This window comes from Carya illinoinensis, chromosome 5 (genome assembly GCF_018687715.1).
Source record: "Carya illinoinensis cultivar Pawnee chromosome 5, C.illinoinensisPawnee_v1, whole genome shotgun sequence".
NCBI classification, from domain to species: Eukaryota; Viridiplantae; Streptophyta; class Magnoliopsida; order Fagales; family Juglandaceae; genus Carya; species Carya illinoinensis.
The window spans coordinates 25917657-25929305 of record NC_056756.1 but is presented as its reverse complement, the minus strand read 5'-3'; the positions used below and the strand labels follow the sequence as shown (position 1 = coordinate 25929305).

The following is an 11649-nucleotide window of genomic DNA, read 5'->3' as shown; positions in this document are numbered from 1 at the left end:
TGTCCTAAAATTCCACCAACAGTATGGCAAGTTCCATTGGAACATATCTATCATCTTGTTTCATTTTTCACCTTATTACCATTAGCACCATAGCTTCATCATGTATGACTCGAGAAAATTGGCGCATGGTCAAAATTGGGAGAGCTTCCTTTTTTGTCTCAAATTCCTAGATCTGCAAAGGATCCAAAACCAATTTCTTACCTTTAAAATTAAAGGTGCAAGTGTTAGCATACCTATCATAGGAAACCCTCCAATCATAAAGCCATGGATGCTCCAGTAGCATGTGACAAACGTTCATAGGGATCACGTCGCACCAAGCCTCGTCCACATATTTTTTTTTCCCCAATTAAAACTTAACCAAGCATCGCTGCTTCACTAGGACTAAGTTGTCTTCATTAACCCAATTGATCCGATAAGGAGTAGTATGCTTCTCAATCTTCAGCCCCAAAAGCTCTATGGTAGTTTTAGAAATCACATTTATGCCGCTACCATTATCAGTCATGACGTTCAAAGCTCGACCATTATGTTCCATGCGTTTGTGAAAAATATTGGTATGCAGCCACTCAAGATTAGCTTGGAGCCCTTTCTTAGTTCCATTCAACACTTGATGAATCACGCAACTAGGTAAATCCGATGCACCCAAGTGTTCTTCACCATGACTACCCCCATCGGTCTCCTCTTCATATGTTTCTTCAACAGTGTCTATTAACAATAATTCTTTTTCACATATGAAGGCTAACTTTTTATCTCTTGTAGGACAAACAACAACATAGTGTCCAAAACCTTTACATTTATAACATTGTGGCCCTTTGCTGGTAGCTTTTGCTTTTCCTTTATGATCTCCAATCACGACACCCTTGGGTTGATCTTTCAACAATGGTGGCCTCTGGAATGACGGCATTGTGACACATTTTGGTCTTAGATCCATTGATACCATTTTCCTCCCAACTAAGGCCCCGCCAATTGATACGCCTCCTCAACATTAATTAGACGTGCAGTCAACATCTCCTTAAATAGATCGCTATGTAATCCGGTGCGGTATTGCTAAATTTTGATGTTTAGTATCAACACTCTTGCTACAGACAGTCAACTCGTGGAAGTGGTTTGTAAACTGATCAACACTCATTTGCTCATAATCAATGGGAAAATATTTTTGGTTTAGTCACTCCTTCATTTCCTCCCAGTTAGAAACTATTGGATGTTTGATACGGCATAATTATTCTTCCACACTTCCCCACCATGATCGTTCATGCCCCTTTAATTTCATCAGAACATAACGAACCTTTCGATCCTCCAATACAACAAACCAATCGAAATAATCCTCAATAGCTGTTAACTAGTATTTAAAAGCGTTGGGCTCTAATTTCCCATAAAAATCCAACACAGCAACTTTCATCCTCTTAGTCTATTCATCAAGAGGTTGATAATTTGCGCCATGTCCACCACGGCCTCGGTGAAAATTTTGTCTATGACGTCAGATTCGAGGTCAACGATCCTCAAACTCCTAGTCTTCTTCATCTTCCCAATCCTCATCAACATCTCTATCACTTTCATCCAACACCTCCCCACGAATTGGGCCACACCCTCTTCAATTGAAAGGCCTAAACTCCCCTCGATCTTGACGCTCACCCATGGCATCTAGTCATTGAGTGAGTTGCTCTAAAACTGTGGTGATTTGATTGATTTATTGCTGCAAATTGGATTTTTCAATGTCTTGGTTGTTCAGATTTTGGGTTTTTGGATTTTGGTTTATTGCCATGGCGTATGAAGTGCCATGACGAATTACAAGCATGGGGTGCTAAGCTCCATAAGGAATGAACCTTGCTCTGATCCCAAAATTGGTGCCAACTTCCTAGTTCAACCTCACGTCAATGTCAAGAAGAGAAAAACACATAATCTCTCTCTATAAAGTTGGAATCTCTAAAAAAAAAATAGATTTACAGGTTTCTAGCATCTCACTAGACTAGTCCCATTTCAGGATCAAACATGCAATTTCATTAATCATTCAAAAAGTGCATTTAATTGTACATCCTTCATCTTTAGATAGCCAACAAAATAGAATACTAATCTAACTAGGAAATAACAATTGCAAATAGAATAAAACTAGGAAATAGTAATCTAACTAGGAAAGTAATAAATTAAGAAAAGATAACAATCAATTAAAATAGCTCCACTGATTATGAAGCATCCTCCTAATTTGCATCAGAATTGCTAAAAGAATTTGAATATTGACGGCAGTCATTCACCAAATATGGAAGACTACAGTAATTTCAACAAATATTAAAATAATATTTTCTTACTCCAAAATGTGATAAAAATTTGATAAAAATAATATTTCAACAAACATTAAAATAATACTTTCTCACTTCAATAAATATAATTATTATTAACATTTAATTAGTAGAACTACAAAATGTGATAAAAATAAATTAAATAAAAATATATTAAATTAATAATATTTTTTATTATATAGATAATAAATGGATAATCCAATATAGGGATTGAATTTAAATGAAATAGATAAATGCAAATTCATCATGTTATATTAGTTAAATTTTGAAGATGCATTTGATCAATCCAATGAGAGTGCTGTAAGTAGTTATCAAGATGATTACTGCTTCATCGCAGTTTGATAATTAAAATATAATAATCCGATTTTGAAATTATGACTCCCACTAAATCAAATAAACACTCCATGGGTCATGAAAAGCTCATATCAAATTTGTGTATGAACTTTCTTTTGCTTCTGTTCCCACATCGCTATTTTCCTTGGTTGACAATTATGATCCGGTGCACTTTTCAACTCTTTGTAATGCCAACATCACATGACCCATTTATGTGCGGTATGCTAGTGCTTTAACCTTCTATATACGTATGCATGTGTAGTTTTCGTCAAAGTAATAATTTTGATATGATATCTTCTCCTGAATAATTTTTAAGTACCCAACATTTTCAAGGAACTGTAATCAAGTATCAAGAGACTAACTTCTACTACATCACGCCCAAGCGTGCAAGTCTAAGAAAAGCCCCTAAAAAAAAAAAAAAATCAGTGAGACAAATTAAATGAAAGAAAAGTCACTTTTATTTGGTGGTCCTATACTCTTTTTCAAAGAGCTTGCTCTAGCTCACTACAAGAAAAACGGGTAATTGCGATCAATTAATAGCAACGAAAAGACTATTAACAAAATTGTTTGCTAATAGTCTTTTCGTTGCTATTAATTGGTTGCAATTGCCCGTTTTTCTTACAGTGGCTAGGCTTGCATTATCCAGACTTATATCTAATATCTATATTATTCATTAGTTACAGAGACATCAATAATAAAGCATTTCTTCTTTCCATTAATTTGAAACATAAGAGACTTTGCGCGCACTTTTATTTGAAAACGTAAAAATGACTCATCTACGTACACTTGTTTCACTTTGAAATGATGTCACATAAATTACAAAAACAACGAACTTGAGAAAAGAATGAAAAAATTAATAGATTTCCTGAACACTTAGTTGACAGCACTGCAAAGTTTTCGTATCTCATGTCGTTGAGATCCTATGATGAGATCGATATCTCCCGTTTTAACCATAGCAGCAGCAAAATCATCTTTGAAAGTTGAATGGCCCTTGCTATACTCTGTAACAATGCTGTCTGTGGATCCTCCACTATATAGTATCTGATCATATTTGAGAAGACCCTTCTTCTGAGTGAGATTCTTGAAGTAATTATTATCAAAAGAATTGGGTGTCACCAAATCAAGCGGTGCTATCTTCGCATCTTCGTTACCTACAGCAAGTGAACACTTGCGCTTTCTAGTACTAGCAAAACCAGCATCAATATCACTTGCATTCTCGTGAATCCTATCCCGGAAGGTCACACATCTTACTTGGCCTATTGTACGTTATCCTGCATTTCATATAAAACAATACTTAGCTAGGTTGCCTTTATTGGCCTTTTACTATATATTCATATATATTTAAAGTAATTAATTGTTGGGAGCTGTTGTGACACAGAGACGATTCTAAATAAAGGAGGGACGAAATTTAACGTGGTTCGGCAATTGCCTACGTCCACAGATGCTGTAATTTCACTATGAAAATAATTTTACAGAAAACTCTCTCTCACCCACTTTGATGCACTCTACACACACGCAACACTCTCTATTTTCTCTCTGCTCTTCTTTGCTGCACACACACTCCTCACACTTAAGCTCTCCTATTTATAGGAGAGCAAATCACTATGTTGCAGCAATTTGCTGCATGATTCTTGGGGAGGTGGGGAGGTGCCTAACAATACAAAAGCACCGAACGGTGCCTAATGAGCCAAAATAGTAAACGGTGAGCCATGCACCGTTTGCTTCTTTGTCTCCATCTGCAATAATCTCCCACTTGGAGACAAATGAGTCTACATATCTTCATAGCAATCATCACAGCAACTTCAATTCATGCCTTTAAGTACGAAGTCCAACTGAAGCTATACACAGCTTCAGTTTGTCAGCAGTAACTACTTTTGTGAACATGTCTGCTGGATTCTCTGTTCCTCGTATCTTCTCAAGTATCAGATGTCCACTATCGAGAAGAGATCAGATAAAATGGTATCGCAACTGTATGTGTTTTGTTCTGGAATGAAAGGCTGGATTCTTTGCAAGAAAAATAGCACTCTGACTATCACTGTGCAGAATGCCTTTTTCATTCTTCTTTCCCAATTCCTCCAAGAATGACTGCAACCAAACCATTTCCTTCCCTGCTTTAGTTATAGCAACGTATTCCACTTCTGTAGTTGAGAGAGCAACAATCTTCTGTAACTTAGAAGCCCACGATACAGCTGTACCACCCAGCGTATACACAAATCCAGTAGTACTTTTTCTGCTATCAACGTCACCTGCTAAATCAGCATCTACATATCCCTGTAGTTTTAAACCTGCTTTTGTAAAGCATAGTGACGTATCTGAAGAGCCTTGTAGATATCTTAAAATCCACTTGACTGCTTCCCAATGCTGTTTTCCTGGATTACTCATGTACCTGCTCACAGCTCCCATTGCTTGTGCAATATCTGGCCTTGTACAGACCATGGCGTACATAAGACTACCAATAGCAGATGCATAGGGTATTCTGTCCATGCATTCTTGCTCTTCCTCCGTCTTTGGCGATTGATCCTTAGTTAGTCGAAAGTGACTAGCTAAGGGTGTGCTCACTGGTTTCGCCTTGTCCATGTTAAACCTTCTGAGCACCTTCTTCACATACTCCTCCTGGGAGAGCTTGAGAGTATCATTAGACCTGTCTCTAATAATTCTCATACCAATGATTTGTTTTGCAGCACCCAAATCCTTCATCTCAAACCGCTTTGACAACTGCTTCTTTAGTTCATTGATTTCCTCGATGCTTGACCCTGCAACGAGCATATCATCCACATACAATAGTAGGATAATATAAGAGTTGTCAAAGTTCTTCATATAGCAACAATGGTCAGCCTGCAATCTTGTAAATCCATTACTGCACATGAAGTTGTCAAACTTCCGGTACCATTGTCGTGGAGCTTGTTTTAGGCCATACAAGCTCTTCTTCAGTTTGCAAACTAGATTCTCTTTTCCCTTCACTGAGAATCCTTGTAGCTGGTGCATATAGATGTCTTCCTCCAAATCACCATGAAGGAATGCAGTCTTCACATCTAACTGCTCAAGATGTAGATTCTCTGCAGCCACAATTGCCAACACTAGCCTGATCGTTGTCAATTTTACAACTGGAGAGAAAATGTCTGTGTAGTCGACACCTTCTTTTTGTTGAAACCCCTTCACGACCATTCTGGCTTTGTAGCGCTTGCTACTATTGTGTTCTTCTTTAATTCTGTACACCCATTTATTGTGCAAAGCTTTCTTGCCTTTTGGAAGCTTAGTTAGCTCCCATGTCTGATTTGACATCAGTGACTCCATCTCATCTTGCATGGCTTTCTCCCACTTGATCGAATCTTCAATTCGTAGCGCTTCATCATAACTTTCCTGTTCACCACTATCTGTTAGCAAGATGTAGTATAGAGATGGGGAGAACCGCTGTGGTGGCCTAATTGTTCTTGAAGATCTTCGAGTAGCAGTGAGTGGTGTACGTTGTTCGATCTGTGTATCATCATTTTCTTGATCCTCATTCTGATCAGTGTTGACTTGAGTAACATCAAAGTCAACAACCTCAGGTTTCTTTGGCTGTTCCTCAGATTCAGCTTGTGACTTAGCTTTGTACAGAATCTGCTCATTAAATATCACATTTCTACTTCTGATGATTTTGTGATTTTTATCATCCCAAAATCGATAGCCAAATTCTTCATCACCATAACCGATGAAAAAACATTTTCTAGATTTGGCTTCTAACTTGTTACGATCAGTAGAATCTATGTGAACATATGATAAACAGCCAAAAACTTTCAAATGGGAAAGATTTACCTTCTTTCCGCTTCAGACTTCCTCTGGTAGATCGAACTTTAAGGGAACTGAAGGTCCCTGATTAATCAAATAGGCTGCAGTGTTAATTGCATCAGCCCAAAAACATTAAGGCAATCTTGAATCCAGCCTCATGCTTCTGGCACGTTCGTTGAGAGTTTTGTTCATGCGTTAAGCTACGCCATTCTGCTGCGGTGTCCCGGGAATAGTCTTTTGAAATCTAATCCCATTTGCAGCACAGAATTCTTTGAACCCTCCATCGATGTACTCTCCTCCATTGTCTGACCTCAGACATTTTAACTTCAAGCCTGTTTCATTTTCAACCATGGCTCTCCACTTCTTGAAAGTATCAAATGTGTCAGATTTATTTTTCAAAAAATAAACCCATACTTTCCTGCTTGAGTCATCAATAAATGAAACATAGTACCGCGATCCTCCAAGAGAAGCGACTGGGGATGGCCCCACAAATCTGTGTGCACCAACTCCAACTTTGTAGATTTTGGAGTTCTACCATTTTTCAGGAAACTAACTTTTTTTTGTTTCCCAAAAATGCAACCTTCACACATGTTGAAATCAGTTGATTCCAACTTTGGTAACTTCCCCTTGGATAATAGTACTTTCATTCCTTTCTCACTCATATGACCAAGCCTTTGATGCCATAGGTTGGCATTTGCATCAGCAATTGCAATAGTATCTCTAATACTTGAAGTCATGTATAGAGTACCTGTTTTTGTACCTCGAGCTACTACCATAGCTCCTTTTGTTATCTTCCACGTGCCACCGGTAAATAGTATCGAATGCCCATCAGCATCAAGTTGTCCTACAGAAATCAGGTTCCTCATGAGCTTGGGAACATGTCGCACCTTCTGTAGCAACCATGCACTTCCATTGGGCAGATTGATTGGTACATCTCCTATGCCTTCGATTTCCAACGCTTCACCATCTGCTAAGTACACATTCCCGAAATCACCAGTGACATAATTCTGCATGATTTCTCGGTGTGCTGTAGTGTGGAACGAGGCTCCTGAATCTAACACCCAAGATTCAATTTGATTGTCGACTGAAAGAAGTAAGGCATCTCGGAGCTCTTCTATTGTGGCATTAACAGAGTCATGCTCATTCTTCTTCTTTGCTTCCTTGCAATTATTTTTGAAGTGGTCAATCTTGCCACAATTCCAGCACTGTACTTGTTTTCCGGATCTAGATTTACTTCTGCCTCTTCGGGACTTCGATCTGCCCTGATTTGAACTTCTACTAGCTCCTCTACCTCTCGTCTCGAGATTTAAGGTAGAACTGGAAGTTGATGCTTCTCCCGTATCTCTTCTGCGAACTTCCTCGCTAAGAATATGGTCCCGGATATCATGATATTTCATCTTTGTTTTGCCATAAGAATTGCTGACAGCTGTTCTCATGACCTCCCAGCTCTTTGGCAATTGAGCTAGAGCAATTAGTGCACGTACTTCATCATCAAATTCAATCCCCACTGAAGCTAATTGATTGATGATGGTGTTGAACTCATTCAGATGCTGAATAACTGGAGTTCCTTCTGTCATTCTCAAGTAGAATAGCTTGTACATCAGATGCACTTTATTATTGGCTGATGGCTGCTCGTACATGTCCGATAGAGCTTTCATCAAATCCGTCGTGGTCTTCTCCTTTCCCACATTGTGTGCAACTGATCTTGACAGTGTTAGTCTAATGACTCCCAACACTTGTCTATCAAGGAAACTCCAATCTTCATTGCTCATGTCATCTAGCTTTCTTCCTAGGAGTGGAAGATGTAGTTTCTTCCCATAGAGATAATCCTCTATCTGCATTCTCCAGTAGGCAAAGTCTGTACCGTCAAATTTCTCGATACCAACACCTTTAGCTTCTTCTCCAGCCATAACTTTACAAATGAGTTCAAATTCAAACAAACAAAGATCACCGTTGCGTCCAAAACACTCGAATTAGCTGGAAATGAGTCCGGAATGATCCAAATAGTTTGTCAGCACTATTTGATCGTCGCGATGGAACTCCAACTGGCGTGATCTAGCCCAAAATGATCTGCAACACGTGGATGGTTCAGATCCAATGTACTGATGCCGAATCTCAAAATTTTGACCGTACGGATGAGTCCGGAATGATCTAAATAGTTGGAAAGCACTATTTAATCGTCGAAATCGGACTCCGAATGGCTTAGATCTAGCTAAAACAGATCTGAAAAATGGACGGTTCTGATCTGTCTAGCGCGTGAGATACACGCGCTGCACAGTACGCGTGGGCAACGCTTTGGCGCATGTAATACACGCGCGTACAGTACTTTGCGCGTGGGGGAGAGTGAGGCGCGTGTGACACACGAGCCGAACCTCTCTAGGGCGCGTGGGGGCACGTGGGCGCGTGTCCTTCACGCGTATTCAACCTCTGGAGCGCGTGGGGGCGCGTGAGCCCGTGTGGTGCACGCGTCTTCAACCTCCGAAGCGTGTGGGGCGCGTGGGTTGCAGCAGATGCACGCGCCGATCTTCTAGGGGCGCGTGTAGCCTCGTCCGACCTCCGTTTTCGATTCCGTTTGCGGCAACGGATTCGTCTCGACGTGAGAAACACCGTGGAGTTGTCAAAAATTGATTTTGAACAACTTGAATTTTCGGACAGCTCGAACCATTGCTATGATACCAGTTGTTGGGAGCTGTTGTGACACAGAGACGATTCTAAATAAAGGAGGGACAAAATTTAACGTGGTTCGGCAATTGCCTACGTCCACAGATGCTGTAATTTCACTATGAAAATAATTTTACAGAAAACTCTCTCTCACCCACTTTGATGCACTCTGCACACACGCAGCACTCTCTATTTTCTCTCTGCTCTTCTTTGCTGCACACACACTCCTCACTTAGATCACTACGTTGCAGCAATTTGCTGCATGATTCTTGGGGAGGTGGGGAGGTGCCTAACAATACAAAAGCACCGAACGGTGCCTAATAAGCCAAAATAGTAAACGGTGAGCCATGCACCGTTTGCTTCTTTGTCTCCATCTGCAACATTAATTAGGCTTAAACCTGAAAGGGCAACATGTCTCTTTCACTCAATCCCTTGCTATGAAACAAGGAAATCAACCTATCAAGACCATCCGTAAACTTAGGGAGGTTCGTCTCGGTACTTAGGCCAAGGCTTGCTGTAGTAGAGTCTCTTTTTCCAAGCTTCAACGTCCATGCAGTTGGCCTGCCGACCTAATTTTTTTGTAGGAAAAATCAAGTAATTTACTAATACGTCAATGCTTTAGAGAGAATTAATACTAGTTGAGAAAGCTGGTACTAGCTAGTAACTGATCACAGCAACAGATGCATCTTGAGCTACAACTGCTAGAATATCTGCATGACATGATACAACGCCAGGACAAAGGTTCTCCACTTTGCACTTGACATCATCAATGACTTCGTATCCTCTTACGGAGCCAGCATTGTTTTGCGCTGTTTTCTCACCCAATATTGAGGGAGTATCATCAAGCAAAATTGATGCATCGCAACCCTACAGGAATAATTATGTTACCTATTATTCATACATAGTACTAGAATAAAAATATTAATTTAAGGGTCATGCAAACTTTACCTACCTGAACGAAAAAATCGTGGAAATGAAGTCGAATAAGCGATGCTTCCATTCTACGCTCGTGAGAAATGGCGCTTCTAGTGGCTGTCCAGATCGTGTTATGTAACACCTAACTCCAATGCCAAGTTATTTAAGAAAAAAAAATCGATTTATATTTGTGAAAGGTCCATTTGAATTTTTAAAATTTTTTTAAAGTAGATTATGGGCTAAAAATCTCTATTTTGGTGGACTATGATTTTTCTTTGGTTATAATTTTATTTTTTAAGTTAAAAATCTTTTATAGACCGAGATAATTTTTTTTTAACAATTTGAATTATTTTTTTTTGAATTTGAGTCCAAGTGCAAAATTTAGCAAAGAGTTCATTTATTTATTTATTTTTATGACTTTATTTTCACATGTTGCACAAGTTGACAGACAGCGGACTTTTCTACATGCACGGCTTCATCTTCTAGGGTTTTTGTTTCCAAATGCCTATATATATATATATATGCATAGATCCCTCTCGTAGGTTCATCTTCCTCCTCAAATTTAGGGTTGCCGCAGCCACCCTCTAACACAACAACAAACCCACCACCATCATCAAAACACAACGTTGCCTCGACAGAGCCATCACTGCACAGCTTCGTCGTGTGCTCTCCTCCACGTGAATTTCACTTTCTTTGTTCTTCCCATAAGTTTTCCTCGCTGCCATAGCTTCCAGTCACCCCACGTCGCCAGCCTCCTTCCACGACATTGCCTCCTTTTACAGCCGCAGTCCGAGAACCATATAGAGTATCTGTGCCATAAACCCTAGCAACGTCTAAAGATGTTTACCTCACCAAAAACAGAGTAACCCGAGCGTCTCCACCCCTCCCACGAAGAAACCTCCAGCTAGCCCACAGCCCAAAAGCCATTCCCGTAAGCCACCATCATCGCAAATCTAGCCCCAGTTTTCCTCAACTTACAGTCACCCACTCACGGCTTCATGCCGCCTGCCCTCGTCCAAGCAATCCCCTGTTCTAGTCTCAAAAAATCAGATCAAATTTGTGTGCTCTCAGCCCGCTGCACGACGAAAAACCACCTAGCCAACCACAAACCGCCGTCCGAACACTCTTCATCATCCCTGATCAGCTGCATGTTTGTCAACATCACAGTAAGCCCATGCCGAAACTTCTCTCTGCGTCATTGTCTCCCCGTGTTCTCTCATCTCTCTCTTTCTCTCTCTCACACACACATACACAGTGCCCCAGCTCCGCCGAGCCTCCATCTCGTTCTCTTCCCTCTCGGTAAGCCTCTGCCGCTGCTTCCTCCCTCTTCTATTAAACTAAAGGTAGTTGATTAGTTTTTTCCTAATTGTTCTATGTAGAGTATAGTAAAACTTTTGTTAGTAAATTATAATTTTACCCTCAGTTTTTAAAACACCGAAACACAATGTTTTAAGGATTTATTTCGGTGGTTTGTTTTTATCTGGTTCTGTTTTATATATTTTTTTATGTGTGACGTTTAGTGATTTTGGAGTAAAATATTTTGGGTCAAGTTCGGGTTCTAAATTATTTTTGGATTTGGTAATAATTTTATTTCAATGACTTTTCATTTTTTTAAACGGGTTGGGTTTTAATTTTTTTTAAATAAACCTTGTGAATAAGTGAAAATTAGGTTAAGTGAATA

General features: G+C 39.7%; 1 protein-coding gene across 1 annotated transcript; it reads right to left on the bottom strand.

The window, feature by feature from the left end:
* Nucleotides 1-3497: 3497 nt before the first annotated feature.
* Nucleotides 3498-10053, bottom strand: LOC122310229 (lignin-forming anionic peroxidase-like). Its single transcript, XM_043124111.1, has 4 exons — nt 10006-10053; nt 9726-9920; nt 9510-9622; nt 3498-3849 (listed from the first exon to the last, which is right to left on the bottom strand). The coding sequence occupies exons 1-4, from the start codon at nt 10051-10053 to the stop codon at nt 3498-3500; spliced, it is 708 nt and encodes a 235-aa protein (XP_042980045.1).
* Between the last annotated feature and the right edge of the window lie 1596 nt (nt 10054-11649).